Source organism: Ranitomeya variabilis, chromosome 2 (assembly GCF_051348905.1).
Source record: "Ranitomeya variabilis isolate aRanVar5 chromosome 2, aRanVar5.hap1, whole genome shotgun sequence".
Taxonomy (NCBI): Eukaryota; Metazoa; Chordata; class Amphibia; order Anura; family Dendrobatidae; genus Ranitomeya; species Ranitomeya variabilis.
The window spans coordinates 279074186-279099907 of NC_135233.1; the positions used below are offsets into that span (position 1 = coordinate 279074186).

Consider the following 25722-nt stretch of genomic DNA (forward strand, 5'->3'; position numbering starts at 1 on the left):
TGATTTTGTAATGGAGCAGCCTCTTTTTTTCTCTTTCTGGCTCATAATGATTGTGTTCATAAATATGGTGCTAGGATTAGGCATATGCAGTTCTATTTATTTGCATTTTTTTGAATGTTGGCATTAGAACACATTGTTCATATTATAATCAGTGTGCCTTTTCCCCCCTTACTTTGGAGCCTTGTGTAGTTAAGTACTAGCTGTCAGGGGTCTGGTGTGGGTTAGTTGTTGCCACATCATAACTAGATGTCTTTTCATCCACTGTTTTAAGTGTTTTTATTGCGCTTTGCTGTGTTTTTTTGCATGTGTTGACACATTGTTCAATAACATGTAAAACTTTTTGCCTTTTAAGAATTGTGGGTGTTCCCAAAGGTTCTATGCATGCTTCTTTGCCAGGGCCGGCCTGAGAGATTACTGCGCCCTAGGCGAAACTATTTTGTTGCGCCCCTACTACTTTTAACATACCTCCCAACTTTTGAAGATGGGAAAGAGGGACAAAGTTTGCGGCGCGCTTCGCCTCGTACACATTTAGCTCCGCTCCATACACCTCATACACACACGACTCCGCTCCGTACACCTCATACACACGGCTCCGCTCCGTACACCTCATACACACACGGATCCGCTCCATACACCTCATACACATTCAGCTCCGCTCCATACACCTTTTGCCTTTTGAAAAGATTTTTTATAATTTTTTCTATTTTTTGTTTGGCGCCCCCTTAGGGTCGGCGCTCTAGGCGGCCGCCTAGTTCGCCTATACGTTCGGGCCGGCCCTGTTCTTTGCTCTTATTTTTCCTTCGACATTGACTATTAGCATGCTTTTGGAGAACCCCTAGCTATAATACTTTGCAGCAGAGCCCTCCATCTCTCCTATATACAGTGTTTAAGCCATAGCTGAGGTAGCTTATACTGACAGCAGCGTCTCTGGAAATACATGTGGGTGATTCTTTGTCTATACTATCTGATGTCATTCTGTTGTTATGGACATTATTCAATACTTATAAAAGGGCATTTAAATATAATTTTTTCGATTGCACCAGTTATTTATAATAAGTTGCATGGTTTAGGCTGATGGAGAGAGTCTGGTGGGAGCACCTTTAATAAGAAAAAACTTTGTTAAGTGTATTTCATAGAAGTACCATTTTGACAGGCAGAGGGGTTCAACTCCCCCCTTCCCCCCAAGTGTGGCTTATAGACCATATAAAACAGGCTTTCCACATGGGAAAACCTTTTTAATTGCTTAGTAGTTCTCTGAACTTCAATTAATGTTATGCAGGGAATTCTCTTTATTTTATGTAATTTTTTGTGTAATTCCTGAATTTGTTCCCAAAAGTGTATGTAAATATACTTCCTAATGTTCAAATTGTGAAAGTAAAAGTGGAGCCGGCGATTATTCCTGTTTGCCAGCAATTAGTCAGCCTGGCAGTGTAGTCACCGCACCGGCCAGTGTGTTGCAATGGAGTCTCAGAATCTATTTCTGTTCCCATTTGCGTGAATTGTTCTAGAAAGTAAATACCACAATTGTCTCCATTTACTTCACACACAATTTATTTTACAGCAGGTTATAAAAAAAAATAACAGGACAATAAAGTTTAATAAGTTAACATTTTACATCACAATGTGTCACATTCACATATTCCGGCTCAGTCTGGAAATATTACAGATTAGAACAATGTTTATCTTCATAAGTGCGAATAAGAGCATAAAGCGATGTGCTGAATGTACGAGAGGAGCCACGTAATATACACGAGGAACATAAGACACTTCTGTAATGACTGATACAATGGATTCTATGTATTATTCCGCAGATTGCTGTGAATTACGACCATATGAATAAATGGTTATGGACCTCACAGACATAATACAGCACAGGGTTACTAAGCTCTTAAAAAGTTTTGGTGAAGAAATTTGGAGCGTTGTCTTTAAAGTGATTATATTCATCTGTTCCGGCCACCAACACAGTTGCAGGAAAAGTCCTGGGACGTTCTGGGTCCTGGAAAAGAAGCACAAATGGTGTAAGAGAAGAGTGATCATTTCTCTTCAGCAGGATCACAGGCTGCCACCCATCACCAGCAGCAGCAATATTATCAGGATCACAGGCTGCCACCCATCAGCAGCAATATTATCAGGATCACAGGCTGCCACCCATCAGCAGCAATATTATCAGGATCACGGGCTGCCACCCATCAGTAGCAATATTATCAGGATCACAGGCTGCCACCCATCAGCAGCAATATTATCAGGATCACAGGCTGCCACCCATCAGTAGCAATATTATCAGGATCACAGGCTGCCACCCATCAGCAATATTATCAGGATCACAGGCTGCCACCCATCAGCAGCAATATTATCAGGATCACAGGCTGCCACCCATCAGCAATATTATCAGGATCACAGGCTACCATCCATCAGCAGCAATATTATCAGGATCACGGGCTGCCACCCATCAGCAGCAATATTATCAGGATCACAGGCTGCCACCCATCAGCAGCAATATTATCAGGATCACAGGCTGCCATCCATCAGCAGCAATATTATCAGGATCACGGGCTGCCACCCATCAGCAGCAATATTATCAGGATCACAGGCTGCCACCCATCAGCAGCAATATTATCAGGATCACAGGCTGCCACCCATCAGTAGCAATATTATCAGGATCACAGGCTGCCACCCATCAGCAGCAATATTATCAGGATCACAAGCTGCCACCCATCAGCAGCAATATTATCAGGATCACGGGCTGCCACCCATCAGCAGCAATATTATCAGGATCACGGGCTGCCACCCATCAGCAGCAATATTATCAGGATCACGGGCTGCCACCCATCAGCAGCAATATTATTAGGATCACGGGCTGCCACCCATCAGCAGCAATATTATCAGGATCACAGGCTGCCATCCATCAGCAGCAATATTATCAGGATCACGGGCTGCCACCCATCAGCAGCAATATTATCAGGATCACAGGCTGCCACCCATCAGCAGCAATATTATCAGGATCACAGGCTGCCACCCATCAGCAGCAATATTATCAGGATCACGGGCTGCCACCCATCAGCAGCAATATTATCAGGATCACGGGCTGCCACCCATCAGCAGCAATATTATCAGGATCACAGGCTGCCACCCATCAGTAGCAATATTATCAGGATCACAGGCTGCCACCCATCAGCAGTAATATTATCAGGATCACGGGCTGCCACCCATCAGCAGCAATATTATCAGGATCCAGGCTGCCACCCATCAGCAGCAATATTATCAGGATCACAGGCTGCCACCCATCAGCAGCAATATTATCAGGATCACAGGCTGCCACCCATCAGCAGCAATATTATCAGGATCACAGGCTGCTACCCATCAGCAGCAATATTATCAGGATCACAGGCTGCCACCCATCAGCAGCAATATTATCAGGATCACAGGCTGCCACCCATCAGTAGCAATATTATCAGGATCACAGGCTGCCACCCATCAGCAGTAATATTATCAGGATCACGGGCTGCCACCCATCAGCAGCAATATTATCAGGATCACAGGCTGCCACCCATCAGCAGCAATATTATCAGGATCACAGGCTGCCACCCATCAGCAGCAATATTATCAGGATCACAGGCTGCCACCCATCAGCAGCAATATTATCAGGATCACAGGCTGTCACCCATCAGCAGCAATATTATCAGGATCACAGGCTGCTACCCATCAGCAGCAATATTATCAGGATCACGGGCTGCCACCCATCAGCAGCAATATTATCAGGATCACAGGCTGCTACCCATCAGCAGCAATATTATCCGGATCACAGGCTGCCACCCATCAGCAGCAATATTATCAGGATCACAGGCTGCCACCCATCAGCAGCAATATTATCAGGATCACAGGCTGCCACCCATCAGTAGCAATATTATCAGGATCACAGGCTGCCACCCATCAGCAGCAATATTATCCGGATCACAGGCTGCCACCCATCAGCAGTAATATTAACAGGATCACGGGCTGCCACCCATCAGCAGCAATATTATCAGGATCACAGGCTGCCACCCATCAGCAGCAATATTATCAGGATCACAGGCTGCCACCCATCAGTAGCAATATTATCAGGATCACAGGCTGCCACCCATCAGCAGCAATATTATCAGGATCACAGGTTGCTACCCATCAGCAGCAATATTATCAGGATCACGGGCTGCCACCCATCAGCAGCAATATTATCAGGATCACGGGCTGCCACCCATCAGTAGCAATATTATCAGGATCACAGGCTGCCACCCATCAGCAGTAATATTATCAGGATCACGGGCTGCCACCCATAAGCAGCAATATTATCAGGATCACAGGCTGCCACCCATCAGCAGCAATATTATCAGGATCACAGGCTGCCACCCATCAGTAGCAATATTATCAGGATCACAGGCTGCCACCCATCAGCAGCAATATTATCAGGATCACAGGCTGCCACCCATCAGCAGCAATATTATCAGGATCACAGGCTGCCACCCATCAGCAGCAATATTATCAGGATCACAGGCTGCTACCCATCAGCAGCAATATTATCAGGATCACAGGCTGCCACCCATCAGCAGCAATATTATCAGGATCTTCATAGTTACATTGCAGCAAAGGCCATACATATCATAAAGATTGGTCATACATCTATACTGGGTTGTAAGAACCCCCTAAGAAACTTTAGAGGGACATGTGGTGGGGCATTGGACACAAATCCAAATCCGCCAAAGCCTGGCATCATCACTGGCATCATCACTGGGGGAAGAATTGTTTTGTTTCTGACCCTATTCACACCAGTGACTGCAGCAGTTACATCTGGGGAATAAGCTGCAGTTTATGGTGTGTTATCTGCAGACTAGATTATTTAGCTGAGTTAATAAATTACTGCACATTTTATACATTTTTCCTTATTTCCTTACATTTATTCTATTTTCAGTGACCCATACAGTCATTTTATATTATTTCTGGTATTTCTCCTGTTGGGTGAGATAACAACCTCTTTCTTCGAAAACGGGGATGTGTTCATATTCAATCTTCTGGGTTTTATTGCTTACCTTAACAGGATAAGCTGTCGTAGGAACATAACGGATGACAAATCCACATCTTCTTCTGTCTGACATGTTGGGTTCACTGGCATGTACAGTCAGACCATCATGGACCTGTCAGTATGGATGATGGAGAGGTTGTTCAATACACAAGTCTTACACATTACACTTGGCTCGTTACATGGAAACTGCTGACTAGTCATAGCGTCTTATATTGGTCCATCCCTACATTCTTCTCTGAGATTAGGATTTATCCATCGAGATGACTTATCTATATGGCAGGCAGCATCATGGACATGACGACCATCGCATCCACATCCAGTGCTGGCATGCTCCAATACGGCACATTCCCATTCATGTTTATTAACTGATTGATTTTCTCATTACATATATCCAAAAAGGACATTTTTGTTGTTTCAGTATATAGAATGAGCAGTTGTGCTACTTGTGCAGATAGCTACACAAAATTAATTTCACTTAAATTTGGAGGGACACATATGGCACAGGGGCGGACCTGTCATTGGTGCAATCTATACAGCCGCACAGGGGCCTAAGAGATAAAGGGACCCACATCCACATTAGTAGCAGGTGGAATTGTGCATTATGATGTTATATTGGACTGAAAACGGGCCACATATCGTTATTGTACAGTGGCCTCTTCTGCCTGTGTCCACCAGTGAGCGACAATAATTCCATTCTGCATCATGTAATAAGCACGTCTCTGTAACGTCTCTGTAGGATTATTTTGCACTTACAGACATTTGACCAGCTTTAAGCGGACACTCAACCAGATCTTCTACATTCACCAGGTGTCCTGGGATCTCCTGGTTTGCGGTCAGCATGTTCCCGGGAATCTCAGCGATCCTGTGCTCCAGAATACCTTGTTTATGGCTCTCTGGGGTGTTACATATGACAAACAATGCATATAAGTTTTAATGTAAATTCATATAAAGAAGATTATTTTTAGTGTTTCACATTTAGCAATTAGAGAAAAAGCTAAAGCAAGATGATACCTGGAATGATTTGTAGGACTCCATTTTCTGCATCAACATCATCAAATGCCAGCCATACGGAAGCCACTGGTCCTCCTTCAAATCCCCAGTATCTGTAACAATGTAAGAATATGCTGTTTAGGGTCTATATTTATAAGAAGATCCTAATTATTATCTACCAGCTTCCATACTCACTTGATATCCTGATGCCAAGCGACATAGGGCGGAGTGTTATCTTTGTGTGGAACCTCAGAGGAGGGATATTTACAGATAAATCTTGAGTCTAAAAGGATGACGTTAGGGCCCAATACCGCGGTGATAGCTTTCAGTAGCTTGGGATGGGCGGCAAGATTCATCACCCACTCATACTGCATGTGGATGTTGTGTAGATTGTACTGAGTGTACTCTTTACCTGAAAGATAAGATATATGCATTTTAAAAAAAAAATATTCTGATAATGGATAAATGTGCAATAAAGCCGACAAATCCCTCAATGCATTGTAGACTGGAAACTTACCAAACTTCTCTTCCAGCTTCATATGTTCCTTCTGAGCAAGGTGCAATTCCTTCTCATCTAACACATCAACTGCAGTCAGGAAACCATTGGCGTCATAGACATCCTTCATCTGGTTAGTGCCAGTCTTCATAGTGTATTTAGTGGGATGCTTTCAGCTATAGCGAGAATGCCTACACCCTGAGCGGATAACTGTGAGCGTATCACACTGACTTATATACCACACCACATCTGACAGCTGCCCAACCCAAGACACGATTTCTAAGAACTGGTTATTTTACTTTTTATGTTTTTGTTTCCTGCATGGCATAGTAAATATTATAGCCCTGAGTGATACATTCTGAAGTCTCATGAATACATCACATTCTGAAACTCGGAGACCAGAATTTCCTTGTTCTATCCTTCCTGCATCATCACAGCATGATTGTGACTTCATTGTGGTGAGAGCCGGTCCTGGAAATTCCACATCAGGAAGCAAGTGCGAGATATGTTAGAAGGTTTAGCAAAAGCAAGCAATTGATTTATTTACATGTAATATATACATACTGTATGTACAGACATGGCCGAAAGTATTGGCACCCTTGAAATTGTTCCAGAAAATTTAAGTGCATGTTTTAATTTCCTTTGAGTGTTTCGGAACAGAACACAAAAAAATCTGAGAAAAGAAGTCAAATTGGATATAATTTCACACAAAACCCCCAAACTAGGCAGGACAAAATAGTTGGCACCTTTACAAAATTGTGAGCACACAACTTTTTGTCAGGCATGTAATGATTGTTCAAACCCACCTGTGGCAAGTAACAGGTGTGGGCAATATGAAAATCACAAATGATAAATAGGGGAGAAGTTGACCCAATCTTTGCATTGTGTGTCTGTGTGTGCCACACTAAGCATGGAGAACAGAAAGAGGAGAAGAGCATTGTTTGAGGACTTTAGAACCAAAATTGATGAAAAATATCAACGATCTAAAGGTTACAAGGTTACAACTCCATCTTCAGAGATCTTGATGTTCTTTTGTCCATGGTGGGCAACATAATTAAGAATTTTACAACCCATGGCACTGTAGTTAATCTCCCTGGACGTGACATGCAAAGAAAAATTGATGAAAGGTTGTAAAGCAGGATAGTCCGGATGGTGAATAATCAGCACCAATCAAGTTCACAAATAATTCATGCTGTCCTGCAAGCCTAGGGTGCATCAGTGTCAGCGCAAACTACATTTGAATTAAATGAAACCCTATGGCAGGAGACCCAGGGGGACTTCACTGCTGGCAGTGACATAAAAAAGCTAAGCTGCAGCTTGCCAAAATGTATGTAAGCAAGCCAAAAACCTTCTGGGAAAGCATCTTGCAGACAGATGACACCAAGATTGAGCTTTTTGGTAAAACACATCATTCTACTGTTTGCCGAAAATGGAACAAGGCCTACAAAGAAATTAACACAGTACCTACAATCAAGAATGGTGGAGGTTCAAAGATGTTTTGTGGTTGTTTTGCTGCCTCTGGCCATGGGTGCCTTGTCTGTTTGCAAGGCAACATGAAATCTGAAGATTAACAAAGGATTTTGGGTAGCAATGTAGTGGCCAGTGTCAGAAAGCTTGGTTTGCTTCCTAGGTCAAAGGTCTTCCCACAGGACAACCCCCAAAATACTCCAAGAAGCACCCAGAAATGGATGTAAACAAAGCCTTGGGAGAGTTATGAAGAGGCCAGCAATCAGCCAGATCTAAATCCCATTGAACACCTGTGGAGAGATCTTAAAATTGCTGTTGGGAGAAGGCACCCTTCAAGTGTGGGAGACCTTGAGCAGTTTGCCAAAGAAGAGTGGTTCAGAATTCCAGTTCAGAGGTGTAAGAATTATTTATTACTATTTATTACGCTCTGCTTGTATAGAACTATCATATTCCACAGCGATTTACATACATTATCATCACTGTCCCCATTGGGGCTCACAATCTATGTCTTTGGTATGTGGAAGGAAACTGGAGAACCCAGAGGAAACCCAGGCAAACATGTGATAACATACAAACTCCTTGGTGGGATTTGAACCCAGGAATTCAGCGCTGCAAGAATTTGAAAGCAGTGTAACACTGTGACACACTGTGCATGGGATATTTATATATGGTATATTTAAACTCAAATCTATGCAGGTAAAAAAATAAGTAAGTGAAAAAAATAAAATCTATATATCATAGATTTTACTTTATTTTTTAACATGTTCTACCTAGAAAAATGTGAGGCCAATAACTGAATGAGTCAATTCACAAATAATACCGTTTAAAACTCAGAAGTGCCAATATCTCTAAGTAAAAGAAAAGTGCAAAGCTTTATCTGTGGCTATAACTTCTGAGTTCGGAATATGGCAGCTTTGATGCAGTATTTATACTTCCATATCGATACATCACATTGCCATAGTTCACGGGGTTAGTGCTATTGACTGACTTGGTGAAGGTGTTTGTTTTTGCTTTTTGTTTATGTTTTTCTCAAATTTTACAATTTTAGTTTCATTGAAGTCTTGTATTTTTAGGGCAGCAGCGGCACAACAGTTTTCATATTTTGATCTTAAATTCCTTTTAATGACCGTCACTACATCTATCTTTAGAAATGTGAATCCTTAAACGGCTAATTTTATTCAGCAAACATTTTTTAAGTTAATTATTTCTTGTCTACAAGGAAAACACAATAAACTGTATCAGTAGATGAAGCCTTATGCACTAAGAACAGCTCGGTGATCTCACCTTATCACAGTGTGCAGATTTTAAGGAAACCACGGTTTATTTCTCCAAAAATAGAAAACAGGAAAGTGCTGGCAAATATCTGTAAGGGCTGTCCCACACGTCCAGATAATTCCGGTACCGGAAAAAATCGGTACCGGAGTTATCCGTGTCCGTGTGCCCGTGAGCTCACGTAGGCCATACGTGCGGCACACGTGTGCCGCCCGTGTGCCGAGTGGGTACCACACGGAGCGTGTGGTACCCACGCGTGTGGTACACTGCATCGTGCTGAAGCCGCGATTCATATCTTCTGTGCAGCAGCGTTTGCTGCATAGAAGATATGAATAATAGTGTTTAAAAGAACAAGCATCGACAGCCAACGAGGGAAGCGGGTGAGTATTTTCAGAACAGCGGAGGGGCGCACAGGGGGTGGGAGGGCGGCGGACAGATAGATCTTTCTTTTAAACACTTGTAGCGCCCCCACCGCCGCAGGGCCGAGGGGTACCCGGTACCGGGCCTGTGAGTCTCTGCTCTGGGGTTGTCACGGTGGCTAGGCCCCGGTCCGTGATACCTGCCGTGGGGCGCGTAGTGAAGGATATGATATGGATGATGGTGGTGATGCAGTAAATAACGAGGACACCAAGTTGCAGTCTCTTTACCTCTTTACTGAAGGTTTTAAAGTCCTCAGTCCAGAGCGCTGTTACCAGGGCTGTCAGAGACCGGCCGGTCTAAAGACACGTCAGGAGTTCTCTTTACAGGTGGGAATCAGTATCTACCTTCTAGCGCTGGGTGTTGTAGTTCTTCCCTGCTGAGCTCCCGGGATAGTCCTCACAACTGGTTCTGTCTATCTCTGATGTTCGTTCTCTCCGTCCTCCAGGTGATATGGTAGGACGCACCCGTATGACGGGGTAGGCCTGGAGTTCTTCCGGGACCCTAGAGTCGCCCCTCTCCCACAGCTGCCTCCGTTGTCTGCTTAGGTGTTAAGTGAGACAGCCAACCTGTAATTGGCTGTCCTGCCGTGGTTTGCAGTAGTACTTAGAGTCTCTTACTTGCTCGGCGTTCCGGCCACCGACTGTTTGCGCCTCAGAAGGATGTTGCCTCGGTCTAACAGCACGACTCCTTCTGGTCCTAATTCCTCTTTACTGTATTCCCGTTGTTCACTGGTTAGTTCTGCTCTGAGGAGTCTGTCAGGATCCCATCCCCGACAGGTCCTCTCACTAGCTCTTCCCAGCTACTTCTCCCTGTCTTCCTGTCCAACCCCCAGTTTTACCAGAGTGTGAGGAGTGGCCTACTAGATAAGACCACCCCCCCTGGTGGCCGGAGTGTGAAGTGTAGTGAGGTGTTACCTGATCAGAGAAACTCCTTTAGTGCAATCAGACGTACCATAGCTCCCCATAGTGGCGGAGCCACAGTACTGCAACGACCAGGACTCTGGGGCGCTGCACACTATTATTCATATCTTCTATGCAGCAAACGCTGCTGCACAGAAGATATGAATCGCGGCTTCAGCACCATGTGGGGGGGACAGCGCTTACTGTAGCGCTGTCTCCTGCATGCCACACGGACTGCACACGGAGAAGTTGACTTTAATGGGTCCGTGTAATACGTGCACTCCCACGAACACTGACATGTCTCCGTGTTTGGCACACGGAGACACGGTCCGCAAAAAATCAATGACATCTGCACAGATGCATTGATTTTTATGGGTCTACGTGTGTCAGTGTCTCCGGTACGTGAGGAAACTGTCACCTCACGTACCGGAGCCACTGACGTGTGAAACCGGCCTAAAGCGCAGCCTTGTCCTCACCTGGGCGTCGTGTCAGGTGAATGTGAAGGTGGAATTTCCGTGTAGCTGAGATGAATACTTAATAGCACTAGTACAATATCTCCCCCACTATTATTACATGCTGCACTTCTGCCTTTAGCAAACGTCTTAGAGATATATTAGGTAAATGAATTTATTATTAATGGCAACATAGTAGATTGACGCCAGTAAAGAACAACTTTATATTTTTTCCTTTATCTTAGGATGCATACAGATTTATTCCGGTCATGTTGAAATGTATTTATTGTTGATTTTCCGTCCACATTTGCTGGAAATTTGTTCCAAGCATCTACTGCTCTCCTAGTAAAATAATATTATTTTACTTGCTTCTGTTCTCTCATTTAATTCCAGATTTTTTCCCCATTTAAATTTATTTTTTTATATTATTTTCTTCCTAAATACAAACTTAAGAAACTTTTTCAAATGCCTTGATTAACAATTTTCTACAATTTTGCTGGTGCAGAGTGTCATTTATTGAGTTCTGTTCTTGTAAAAGTATTAAAAATGCATCAGACTTTCTGCTTTAGGCCCGGGTCACACTTGTGAGTGTGATGTGAGAAACTCATGCGAGTCTCTCGCATCAATACCCGGCACTGCCGCCGGCACTTGGGACCGGAGCATGCGGCTGCATGTATTTCTATGCAGCTGCACACTCCAGTCCCGAGTCCCGGCGGCAGTTCCGGGAATTGATGCGAGAGACTCGTGCGAGTTTCTCGCATTGCACTCGCAAGTGTGACCCCTGCCCAATTCTTATGTCTGTCTCTTTTCTCTCCCCCTCTCTACCTTTACTGTTATAGGTGACAGCAAAGAGAGGAAGGGCATTCTGCACAGATCTCCATTACTGAGATGTGCAATCTCGGGGAGGGCAGAGAAAGCAGGTTATAGATAAAGAGAAAAGCACATGTAGAGAAAATAAGAGTTAAAGATCAGCTATGCCGATTCAAATGCAAATGAAGGCAGCAACACCCTGAACATCAAAAGCGGACCTTCCAGTCTATATTGCAAGTATAAACATTTTTATAAGGCCTCCTTCACACGTCCTGGTGATTCGTGCACAGGAAAAACCAGTACCGGGGAGATCCATGGTCATGCCCATGTGCCATCCAAATGTATGTAGGTGACATCCGTGTGACCTCCGTGTATCTATATGCTGTCCTTGTGTCCATGTTTCACATCCGTGTGCTGTCCGTGCTGTGCATGTGCCCATGTGACACGTATTGGCACCTGAGAAAGGCAGTACAGTTCGTGCTGATCCCAAGCGCCATTTGCTGAAGGCAGCTCTCATCATAGTCACCTGGTGCTGCTGAGATCAGCGGAACCAGGCGACAATAATGGGAGTTGTGCTCAGCTCCTGCTGTGTACATCCTTAAGAATTACATTTAAAAAATGGCTCCAGTGTAATTTTCATAACCAGCAGAGGGAAAGCCCATGGCTGAGGGCTAATGTTAATAATCTAGGAAAAGGGACAATATCCCAAAAGGTTTCCAGGCTATTAATAACAACTCACAGCTGGCTGCTTAGCCTTTACGGCTAAATTTACGAGAGACCCCAGAAAAAAAATGACATAGGGCCCCCTATAAATTCAAGCCAGCAAAGGCTAAGCAGAAAGCTGTGGGTTGCTATTAATAGCCAGAGATATTGCACCCACTCCCAGGCTAACAACACCAGTCCTCAGCTGCACCAAATCTGGTGCTTAGCTTCGCTCTTTTCATTTTCCCTGAGGTGGTGGAAAATGGGGTAATAGGGTTGGGGCTTATGTCAGCTTTGTATTTTCAGGTGACATCAGACATGGTGTGCTGAGTCATCAGTGTCTTGAGTGACAGTTTAGCCATCCAATCAGGACCATGGTGTGTCGGGGCTTCATCTTTGTGTCTCTCCTGCAGAGTAATTACCTGGCTATTTAACCAGCTCACTGCCTTTCATTTCTGCCAATTGTAGCTTTCCTCATGAGGTGTGTGCTTGCTCTGTGCTCCTTGTCTGGTATTCTGATCTTTGCTGTTTGACCTTGGATTTGCCTTGACCATCCGTTTGCCTAGCCTTTTTGTCATGATCCGCTACCCTCTAGAAATTCTGACCTCTGCTGTTTCCTGACTATGCCTTCGTCTCACCCCTCTGTCTATGATGTAATCTCTTGGCTTTTGACCTCGGACCTCTTGACTACCCAGCCTCAAGGCTTATCCATGAGTAGTGACTAGCGTCACGGGTATCTAATACATTACACATATGAAAAAATAAATAAATAAATATGTAATTACAATATAATTTTATTGATGCATGAAGATTAAAATCTATATATTAAATTAAATAGAGGGGGCAAATGCACAACAGAAAGCTCACAAAAAAATATATTAGAAAAATAGAATTATATGAATAGTGCTGTATATAAATACACACGATGTGGCTCTGTATATATATGTATATATCGATTTATATAGATATATACATATCTATATATATGATATAGTAAAGAAGTATATAAAACAGATAAATGAAAATACAAAATAGTATTAAATGGACATAAATACATAAACAGTGTTATATGAATATACTGCATATATCAACTATGAGACATACAATACAACAGAGAACAACACAGAAGTGAGGACCCAGATATAATTTCATTATATAGTTTTTAATCTTCATGCATCAATAAAATTTTATATATATATTTTTTTTTATTTGTTTGTTCTCATGGCAGTTCACCTTTTCTTGTATGTGTAATGTGAACCAGGTTGCAGAATTGATTCAGGCTTGGCATCTGTACCAGGAAAACCTTGAGAGATGATCGGATCCTCTGGGTGGAGGACCCTTAGCGATCTTTGTAAACATACTCTATGAATGATTGTATTGTAAGAATGCTTGAAATAATGGCTTCTTGCCACTAAAAACTCACTTTCACCAATAAGTTTAATTAACTGTTCATTTACTGACTAATGACTAAATTTAGCTGACATTTTACCTTTCATTTCTTCGTCATACAAAGTAAAGCGCACAGATTTATCATGAAGAGGCACACAATGAATGTCATTGTATGTGTGCGCAAAAGCACAATTCTCTCCTCTAACTCTGAGATAAGTTATACTCAAAAACAATGTAAGTCATGCAGGTCTTTATGACATGGCTATTAATACGTTACATAAAAACAGTGATAGTTTTTTTTCCAGACAAACTTCCTAGGCTATTTTGTTGCGTGCCAGGGTTTAGAGATCAATCACTGTGGCGCTGTCCATGTATATTGTAATTTATTTGGAAGAACTAATGTGTAGACAGATATTTTAATGAGATCCGAGAGGGATCTGGATTTGTAACACATGGAGGACACATAACACATTTTAATGTAAACTCTTCATTACTGATCAGAAGGATAGCGGATCAGAGCAGAAGGGGTTAAACAGACGGATGGTCAGAACGAGATCCAAGGTCACGCAATGAAAGTTCTACAAGCAGAATGCAAGGCACAGAGAGACAAAACACAGAGTAGTTTAATGAACGTCTGTCAGTGGTCTGTAAATAACAGCCCAGTTAAGTAGCCTGGCAATCACTTAGGACAATGAACACCTGGAGACAGCCAGCACCTACAGTCTCAGATTGGACGGCTGAGCAGCCTATGAACACAATGACAGCTCAGCACGCTCCTGTACCAGACTGGACAGCTGAGCTGTCAGTAACTGCCTCCAAGACACACTGAGGGGCAGAACGTGGCAAAACATCTCTGTAATCAGGGTCTCTGCTCCTACATTATGGTGTTTTCATGTTACATAACAAAAAACAGCTGACAGACTTCTTTTAAGTGCAAGGGCACCTTACAGATCAGACACAAAGAAAGTCTGATTATAAAATAGCATGGTTGTCAGCATGTAATTTGCAGAGTAATTGATACCATGTATATTTACTGGACTATAAGACAAATGCTAATTTATTTATATAGTTATGTGATGCTAAAGCTGGTAATCCTTGCACACAGTGAACTCTGGTGAATGCCTTCTCAACCATCAGGACACTGAGTAGATTAGCTTGTGATGACTGAGGAATAATTACAAAATGTGTCTATATTTACATTTCAAAGAATCTACACATTCATAATTAGAAGATGTGATGCCAGCGATCCAAACGAGCCCAGCCCTGCTTCTGCTATTATTCATCCTGCAAAATCCTCACAAATAATCATCAGAACAAGGAAAAAGAGACTCTTCTACACGTGGGGGAACCACCTACACAAGACATGGAGACACTGGAGACGTTGACTGCTGACATAAACTGAAATCCATGGAGTCCCAATAATGTTAACAAAATAATTATAATAAGTCCCATTTATTCATTCAAATTCATTTCATCATGATCCCTGCAATCAGTTTGTATCATAGGTGGCCTGAAATCTGAGATTGCTTGGTCTGGGAAAACACCAGGAAAGCAAATGAGAAATCTCAGATCTATCTGGGGTCTAAGGGGCAACGTTTCTCCTTATGGAGAGTGACATACCATCTCTGGCTTGTCAAGGTAAGGAGGCTTATTCGCCGTGCAATGCTCCTCTGGGAAATATAATATGCAAATTGCCTCTTCTGACAAAAAAGAGGACTTAAACTCTATAGCGCCACCTGTTGGAAGTAGTGATCCTACAAGTCACAATCTACTTCCAACAGGTGGCGCTATAGAGTTTAAGTCCTCTTTTTTGTCAGAAGAGGCAATTTGCAGATCTATCTGCTAATTCTGTCAGTGTGGGGTAAATAAGCATTACACGTCTGCTATTCTATACTATTAACCAACCAATCAACCTAAACCCAAAGTATACTACTAATAGCAAACTGCTGACAATGGATGTTAGGGTTTAATATTTGGATTCATATTTAGTTACATATTCTATACATTAACGAAGGGGTCCCATAGGAGACATCCTAATTGGAATCCTCTATCCCCAAATAAATATTTGGTGGCGCAGAAGGGGTCACGATGCATAGACGTAGTAACAGAAGGGCAAGCCTCCCAACTCTTATAGTGAGGGACAAGTATTATGGCATTTTCATATTAATTTTGCCCCTATTTAAGCCCCTTAGTGCTCCCACCCCCTATGATACACCTTTCATGGCCCCCATCAAGAATGATTCCCCCAAAATGCATCCAACACACTGTATAATATCTCGACAATATCCCCCATATACACCGTATGATGCCCCCACCGTGCTTGTAGCACAATATGGTGTTGCTACAATGTGCCCACAATGTCTGTCACATACTTTGATGTCCCCACAGTTCTCAGTTTCCACACACAAATTATGATGCTCCCACAGTGACTCCTGCCCCATAGGCCCCTACACATTAGGATGCCCCCCACAGCCTGCCCCACAGTATTATGTACCTTCAAGTACTGACTGAAAAAATACAAGGTGCTGATAAAAACAAGTACGGTACTTACTGAAAAAATAAAAGCATTAAAAACTACTTTCCTAGCCGATGTCGATGTGCTGCGCTGCTGGGAATTGAGGTTCCGTACAGCAGAAGTAATCTAATGATATCATTGCGCCTGCTGTGCTAAGCCGCTCAGGATGAATGGTGCAACATGGAGCTAACGGATGCAGATAGATGCAGATACTATAGAAATTTAGACGCTATGTATATTATAGCACCTTTTAATGACTTTATTTTGGGGTATAATATACTGATAACAGGTTCCCTTTAAAGGGAACCAGTCACTTAATTGTTGGCTATTAATCTGGCCCCATTGTGCTGTTAGTAGTACAATGAGCATCACTAAAAATATTTTTGCCAAAGAAAATCTTTTAGGTTTAAAAAAACCACTTTGTATCATTAGATAGTTTCCTCACGTACCTTTTACTTTAGTCATAGGGGTCATGACTATCTTTTCAGTAGTTGAATAAAAAAAAAATGGTCAGAGGAGCGCTAGGAACTCAAGGACACCGGGATATTAGATGATTCACAACGCGTTTCCACGGTAACCCCGCCTTCATCAGGTGGAGATTTTCAACTGACTATCTTTTCAGTCACGGATCATTGTGTACTTTTGAAATCTTGCACGCCCACAGTATTGCATTTGATTGCCATGACAGGCCTGAAGTCACAGCAACCATGTAACAAATACATATGTGCGCACTGCCCATCCGCTCCCCGGGCATGCGCACTGACTCTGGGTGTACAGTCCCAGCTTCATGTCAGACGCGCGCATGCTCCAGAGCCACTCTGTGTCAGTGTCTACATGACGTGTGAGCGCACGCTATGCACATCTCTGCGTCCCCTTCCACTCTGGTTGCCGTGAATCACAAAAAAAATAAAAATAAATAATATTCAGCAGGGCACAGAAGAGCATATCTTACAACTTTGCAGCCCTTACAGAGTAGTTTTTCTAATACTGAAGTTTTAGATTTCCCTTTCATTACCCTCCTAAAGAATGATGTCAAAAAAGTGCCCCCAAACACAGTATGATTCCCACATCGTGAATTCCTACATAATAACCTCCAGACACAGTGTATGATGACTCTACTGCATCCACCTGGAAAAGTATGGTGATCCCAATGCAATATGATATCCGTGAGCCCAACACAGCCCTCCACACGATATGATGGCCCCCACATAGCCCTCCATACAGTATAATGGACCCCATACAGTATGATGGACCCTACATAAACCTCCGCATTGTATAATGGCCCCCACTAGCCCTCTAAACTGTATAATGGTTCCCACATAGCCCTCCAAACAGTATAATGGTCCCCATATAGCCATTAATTTCAAATAATGGACCTCACCTAGTCTTCAACATAATGCAGTTTAGCCCGCATAGCCCTCCATATAATATACTAAGCCCCACACTGCCTTTGATATCGTATAATGAGCCCCAAATAGCACTCCAAACAGTAAACTGTAAATGTCCCCTCATAGCCATCCATACAGTATAATGGGCCCCCACATAGCCTTCCATATAATATAATGAGCCCCCACATAGCCTCCCATATAATATAATGAGCCCCCACATAGCCTTCCATTTAATATAAAATTCACGAGGGACAGATATAGAACATACAGTATATGTGAACCAACAACTGTATAGCCTGAGTGTGATTATTGTTTCTGAGCAGGAAATTAATATTTGTAAAAACAGTATGTAATTATATGCACTCTGCTCCTTTTTACGCATTGTATCTAAAAGCAAATAAGAAATATTTTTCCTCTTCCTGCTCCTTTCAAAAGAATGCAGAGCATAGTCCAAAATCTTGAGTTGGTCATTGCTGTACCAATGTTTGGCTTTGTTCTTCCTGTTTAACAAGATTGTGAGACGTAATACAAAGGAGTGTACGCCATAGACCTTACCTAGGGAGCTGTCAGCGACACATCAGTGATGGGGAACAGCTCTGGGACTTGCTGTTGAATACCATGCCTTTAGTGTTGCAAGAGCAGAAATTTATAGAAAGTCGCTTACAAGTTAAAAAGCTATGAAGAAACAATGCGAGTCATTACATTGAGGGTAGTTTCCCTGGTAGATGGGATTTAATAGATAAGTTCTATTTTATCTTCTAGGCAGGAACTAATAATATATAAGGCTACATTCATTCATGGCAGCAGCATTCTGCAGCAGAAACACATTGTAAAACCAAATTCTTTTATGAAATGCTAGCTGTGGTTCCATGTGTTTTTTTAATGCGGTTGCTGTTTTCTCCACTTATGTGTGTGATAAAACCACAAATAACCCGCATAATAAACACTAGAAGGGCATTTTTTAAAACAGCAACTGCTGTGTAAAAAAAGCACAAAATGTAAAGGTAACTTTCTAACATATCAATGCAATAAGTACCGTAGTAGTAGTTTATACCTAAATGGCAATTGTCTGCACATTTTATCACCAATCAGAATGAAAATGACAAATCTGCGGCTTTTCTACCCTCCAAATAAAAGAATCAGTAGTTCAAACGCCAAGGGACAAATCTTTCTCTCCTCATCATCACCTGATAGTTGGGAACATTAGACGTTCTGCTGATCATGCTGAAATTGGCTGATTTGATTGACTTTTGTTTCATACATATAGGGCTACTCTATGGAGCAGATCTACTTTATGGGTGGAGAGGACATAACAGCTCTCTAGAGACAACGCCGTTAACCTAGACCAGACTAATATGTCAACACTGGCATTATGTCCTCACATAGTCAAGTTTTGGTTACTACTGATTTCCATTTGAAAAGATCCAAATCTGGACAATAAAAAAACAAGACAGAAGAAGAATCGATGCCTTTGATATGTGGTGCTGGTGTTATCAATTCTATGGATAGCAAGAAGAACAGACAAATCAATTTTGAAACAACTCAAGCCTGAAAAGTCACTCAAGTCAAGGTTCACCAAGCTACAACTTGAATACTTTGTCTACTTACCTACATCGTACGAAGAAAGCAATCACTAGAGTCGAACATCATGATCAGAAGAATAGAAGGAACAAGATGAAGAGAAAGACCAGCAACCCGATAGCTTGATTCAATCAAGATACCAGCAGAGAAGACCCTGGTGGACTTATCTTGGCTTGCACAAGATCAATCTTCCTACAGCGCGTTCATCCATCAAGACACCATAGCTGGAGGCCGCTAAATAATAATAATAATAATAATAATAATAATAAAAAATATACATGCAGAAATTTCTGCAGAAAGTCTGCCTTGTGTAAATATACTCTTAGGGCTCATTCAGAAGTCCATGCAAATTGGTCCCATCTTGGACCGCAATGCAAGAACTGGCCGCGAGTCTCCTGACTGGAGCAATGCAGCATGTATTTCTATGAGGCTGTCATGCTCGGGTCGGTAGAACCGCGGTCATTCTGTACATTGCAGAACAAGATCGGACCGATTTGCATGGACGTCTGAATGAGCCCTTTTACCCGTCGTGTGCAGTATTAGTGTCTATGTGACACTTTTAAAGAATGCATTGTTGTCACAATACTTGGATTTACACTGCTCAAAAAAATAAAGGGTATACTTAAACAACAGAATATAACTCCAAGTAAATCAAACTTCTGTGAAATCAAGACACACTAAATAAAGGAGTGGTTCTGCAGGTGGGGACCACAGACCACATCTCAGTACCAATGTTTCTGGCTGACGTTTTGGTCACTTTTGAATGTTGGTTGTGCTTTCACACTCGTGGTAGCATGAGACGGACTCTACAACCCACACAAGTGGCTCAGGTAGTGCAGCTCATCCAGGATGGCACATCAATGCGAGCTGTGGCAAGGTTTGCTGTGTCTGTCAGTGTAGTGTCCAGAGGCTGGAGGCGCTACAAGGAGACAGGCCAGTGTTATGATCCTTAGTGGTTGAGGATCACAAATTACTCCAGCTAAGTAACAAACATAGGACAAGCTCTAGGGAGGTGGCAAACTGGACTGACCGCAAATCTGAACCTATCCAAACACACTAGAAGTAGCCGGTGAACGTGCCTAAAATCCTAGACGTCTCGAGCCAGCCTAAGGAACTAACTACCCCTAGAGAGAGAGAAAGACCTCACTTGCCTCCAGAGAAATAATCCCCAAAGATATAGAAGCCCCCAACAAATAATAACGGTGAGGTAAGAGGAAGGCACATACACAGGGGTGAAAGCAGATTCAGCAAATGAGGCCCACTAATACTAGATAGCAGAAAATAGAAAAGGGGTCTGTGCGGTCAGTAAAAAACCCTTACAAAATATCCACACTGAGATTTCCAGAACCCCCGCACCAACTAACGGTGTGGGGGGAGAAACTCAGTCCCCTAGAGCAACAGCAAGCGAGGAAATCACATTTTAGCAAGCTGGAAAAGAAACATGATGAATGCTGATAATCAAAAAATGAACAAACAAAAACTTAGCTTGTCTTGGAGAGACTGGGAGCAAGGTAGTCACAAGGAATCTGAAGAGCACTGAATACATTGATAGCAGGCAAGGAACTGAGTATCCAGGTGAGCTAAATAGGAAACCAGCCAAGGATAACGAACCAGCTGATGCTGCCAACCTGCAGAAAGACAACACTACACAGTACCGCTTGTGACCACTAGAGGGAGCCCAAAAATAGAGTTCACAACAGGCCAGTACACCAGGAGATGCGGAGGGGGCCATAGAAGGGCAACAACTCAGCAGCAGGACCGCTACCTCAGCCTTTGTGCAAGGAGGAACAGGAGGAGCACTGCCAGAGCCCTGAAAATGACCTCCAGCAGGACACAAATGTGCATGTGTCTGCACAAACGGTTAGAAACGGACTCCATGAGGATGGTCTGAGTGCCTGATGTCCATAGATGGAGTTGTGCTCACAGCCCAATACCGTGCAGGATTCTTGGCATTTGCCACAGAACACCAGGATTGGCAAATTCGCCACTGGCACCTTGTGCTCTTCACAGATGAAAGCAGGTTCACACTGCGCACATGTGACAGACGTGACAGAGTCTGGAGACGCCGTGGAGAGCGATCTGCTGCCAGCAACATCCTTCAGCATGACCGGTTTGGCAGTGGGTCAGTAATGGATAGTGTGGGATGTCATTTCTTTGTAGCGCCGCACAGCCCTCCATGTGCTCGCCAGAGGTAGCCTGACTGCCATTAGGTACCGAGATGAGATCCTCAGACCCCTTGTGAGACCATGTGCTGGTGCAGTTGGCCCTGGGTTCCTCATAATGCAGGACAATGCCAGACCTCATGTGGCTGGAGTGTGTCAGCATTTCCTGCAAGATGAAGGCATTGAAGCTATGGACTTCCCCGCCCGTTTCCAAGACCTGAATCCGATTGAACACATCTGGGACATCATGTCTCGCACCATCCACCGTCACATTGCACCACAGACTGTCCAGGAGTTGGCGGATGCTTTAGTCCAGGTCTGGGAGGAGATCCCTCAGGAGACCATCCGCCGCCTCATCTTGAGCATGCCCAGGCATTGTAGGGAGGTCATACAGGCACATGGAGGCCACACACACTACTGAGCATCATCTCCTTGTCTTGAGGCTGAAGTTGGATCAGCCTGTAACTTCATTTTCCAGTTTGATTTTGAGCATCATTCCAACTCCAGACCTCCGTGGGATATTAGTTGTGATTACATTGATAATTTTTAGGCTTTATTGTTCTCAACACATTCCACTATGTAATAAATAAAGATTTACAACTGGAATATTTAATTCAGTGATATCTAGGATGTGGCATTTTAGTGTTCCCTTTATTTTTTGGAGCACTGTACAATAGGTCATATGTATCCATTTTGTGCACAAGTCATTGAAATTGCCATCATGGGTCTCTAAAGGCCCCGTCTCACATAGCGATTTACCAACGATCACGACCAGCGATACGACCTGGCCGTGATTGTTGGTAAGTCGCTGTGTGGTCGCTGGGGAGCTGTCACACAGACAGCTCTCTCCAGCGACCAACGATCAGGGGAACGACTTCGGCATAGCTGAAACTGTCTTCAACGATGCCGAAGTCCCCCTGCAGCACCCGGGTAACCAGGGTAAACATCGGGTTACTAAGCGCAGGGCCGCGCTTAGTAACCCGATGTTTACCCTGGTTACCAAAAAAAACAAACAGTACATACTCGCCCTTCGGTGTCCGTCAGGTCCCTTGCCGTCTGCTCCCTGCTCTGACTGAGTGCCGCCGTACATTGAGAGCAGAGCGCAGCGGTGACATCACTGCTGTGCTGTGCTCTCACTGTACGGCGGCACTCAGTCAGAGCAGGAAGCAGACGGCAAAGGACCTGACGGACATCAGATGGTGAGTATGTACTGTTTTTTTTTTTTTTTACATTTACGCTGGTAACCAGGGTAAACATCGGGTAACTAAGCGCGGCCCTGCGCTTAGTAACCCGATGTTTACCCTGGTTACCAGTGAAGACATCGCTGGATCGGTGTCACACACACCGATTCAGCGATGTCAGCGGGACCTCAACGACCAAAAAAAGGTCCAGGCCATTCCGACACGACCAGCGATCTCGCAGCAGGGGCCTGGTCGCTGGTACGTGTCACACATAGCGAGATCGCTACTGAGGTCGCTGTTGCGTCACAAAACTTGTGACTCAGCAGCGATCTCGCTAGCGATCTCGCTATGTGAGACGGGGCCTTTATAGACAGAAAATTAACAAAACAAAGAAGAGACAGGAATGTAAAACAAGATTATCTCCTGAAACTGAATTTCAAACCTACACCCAGAAACTCCCAGGAGCAGATAATAAACCAGCATTTCCTTGTAGAATCAATCAGTTTTATGGTCATAATATTGGTAATCACATATAAAATGACTAAGAATAGGAGTCTGGCTCAGACCGATAAGATAAGAATATATTGCTGGATGTTATAGGATATTTTCTATTTTGGGCATTTTATAGATTGCAAAGTATCTAACACCATTTTCTGACAATATTCACTAGATGTGATATTCGCCATAACATTTTGCCCAAACCATGATATTTTATGCTGTAAGGTGTTTATTATGGGATACTCAATAGGAGTTTGTGTGGATTAAAAGATTTGACAGGACGGCATTTTATATAAATTTATATGTGGTCATCTCCAGAAATAAGCAGCTACAGAACGTACGGGAAGTTGCTGATCTGCAGGCGATACATCATTTGTGTGATAGTAAAGAAATCAATAACAACCAATCATAATGACCTTCTCTACAAATTTTGGTTGATTGTTGGTTATTTTCATGTGATTTTCCCACTTTTACTGAACAGTGATATTGAGTATAATCCTTCCAGCTGAGCTCCGCACTGAGACACTAAGGGCTCATGCAGACGTCTGTGCAAAGCAGTCTGAGCACGGACCGCTAATGCACGGGCTGACCACGGATCTCGCAATCTGAGCGTCACAGCTTCAAGTATTTCTATGCTTGGGTCAGGAGAGATACAGCCAGTCAGATAAATTGCGATCTGATCTCAGACCGATTTGCACAGACAAGTGCAAAAACCTTAAGGGCATGTGCACACAGTAAACATTTGTTCCGTTTTTGTTGTGTTTTTTTCCTGCACGGATTTCACATAAAAACGAAAGGATTTCATTTCCTAGTGCTAACAAATTGAATGAAATCCTGAAGTCTCATACAATCGTTGCTTATTTTTTCCTTACAAATTTGAAGCATTTTCAAACCTGCAGCATGTCAGTTCTTTCAGCATTTTTGCAGTGTTTAGCACCACAACACATAAAAGATGGAACAAAAAATATGTCTAAAACCCATGTAATTTATGCTGCATTTTTCCTGCCATCACGTCAGTATTTGCAGCAGATTTTTCTGTAGCAAATGCTGACTGTGTGCATATAGACATAAAGTATCACACATATTTTTTGTTTCTTTCATTCTGTTTGAAGTCCTGTAATTCATAAAAATCACCTATTATTACTTTATTTAGTTGTTTATTTGTTTTTCTATCAGGAAATTCATAAATATTTCATTTCCATGTCGGTCATAAGATCACATGGTGAACACTCCCCCTACTTTTAGATTTTCTCAAGGAGGTTACCATCTCAGTAAGCACAACTGCATGTATAATGATCCTGTATTGACTGAACCTAATATTTTTTTCCACAAAGGAGGCACAGAACCTCTTATCACAGGTAATGGTGATGATTCTACAGCTCCTGTCACATAGTTTTAATGACAGTTCAGCCTCCTTGACTGCTTACTTTACATTCTTCTAAATAAGGTAGATTATAACAATAATCACAATATCCTCTTAGCAGGCCAATCTATCTGCCAATGTGAAACTGTACTGATGCATTATGGGATTGATAAAAAAGTACAGTAGGAACAAAATGTGGAATGGTAGCTAGGAATCAAAATGGAGTCTGAAGGAATAAAATATTGGTCACCTTGTTTTCTAATATGGTAAGAACTATAGTTTGTCAGTATTTTAAACCCCTCCTGTGAACAGCCGCATGCTGGTCATTAGCAGGGGGAACAAGCGGAAAGACAAGTGTTTTCTAAAGCATAATGACAAAAAAATACTATCATTGTTAAAATTAAAATGTTTCTCATTTGAATATCGCCAACTCACTATATCATGATTCAGCAGTCAAATTCTCACGATGCTCATGGTGATCTCATTGTGGTCACCGCAGTTGATCGTCCTTGCTCACAGTGAAGTGCACTTCAGAACTCAGCCTTAGAGTCCTGCGGCAACCTCGATGACGTCACCGTTAGTCACAGAAGCTGCACTCGCAGCACCTCATTCTCCCATTGTTTTTAGCCTGGACGGTCGCATCATGCCACATTTCAGGTTGTAAACCACATATCGCAGACATGGATTACGGCGTGGGACAGTATTGCTAATCTTCACTTTGGACAGGAGAGTATTATGGTTGTTTATTATCAACTGTTTTTTTTTTACAGGGGACAAGGGCTTCAATGGAATAGATGAGTATAACTGTGCTTATTTTTATTTCAAATGAAAGAGCCAGTGTCTTTTTCAAATAAAGGATTTTATTCAGGCTGTGTCTTTTTTACAATCTAACTATGGGGTTAGTAAAGGAGAGACGTCTTATAGACCCCTCTCCATTATTAACCTGTGGGCTTAATGTCAGTGGCTAAAAACAGCTGACATCAACCCCACAAATATTACCGCACTTGCCATTGCATCAGAGCAAGTGGGAAGAACTGAGCAAATCACCAGAATTAACACCAGAATCTAATAGATGTGCCTTTTC

The 25722-nt window shown here is 42.9% G+C and overlaps 1 protein-coding gene across 1 annotated transcript; it reads right to left on the reverse strand.

Moving 5' to 3' along the window:
* Positions 1 to 1533: 1533 nt before the first annotated feature.
* Positions 1534 to 6752, reverse strand: LOC143805540 (L-threonyl-[L-threonyl-carrier protein] 4-chlorinase-like). Its single transcript, XM_077285023.1, has 6 exons — positions 6561 to 6752; positions 6239 to 6455; positions 6065 to 6156; positions 5807 to 5946; positions 5061 to 5165; positions 1534 to 1996 (listed from the first exon to the last, which is right to left on the reverse strand). The coding sequence occupies exons 1-6, from the start codon at positions 6688 to 6690 to the stop codon at positions 1889 to 1891; spliced, it is 792 nt and encodes a 263-aa protein (XP_077141138.1). The 5' UTR covers positions 6691 to 6752; the 3' UTR covers positions 1534 to 1888.
* Between the last annotated feature and the right edge of the window lie 18970 nt (positions 6753 to 25722).

Coding starts and splice junctions, on each gene's coding strand:
- LOC143805540 (XM_077285023.1), bottom strand. CDS start 6,690: ATGAAGACTGGCACTAACCAGATGAAGGATGTCTATGACGCCAATGGT. Junction 6,157..6,238: donor GCTTGGCATCAGGATATCAA/GTGAGTATGGAA, acceptor ACATTGTTACAG/ATACTGGGGATTTGAAGGAG. Junction 1,997..5,060: donor CGACAGCTTATCCTGTTAAG/GTAAGCAATAAA, acceptor CTTCTTTTCCAG/GACCCAGAACGTCCCAGGAC.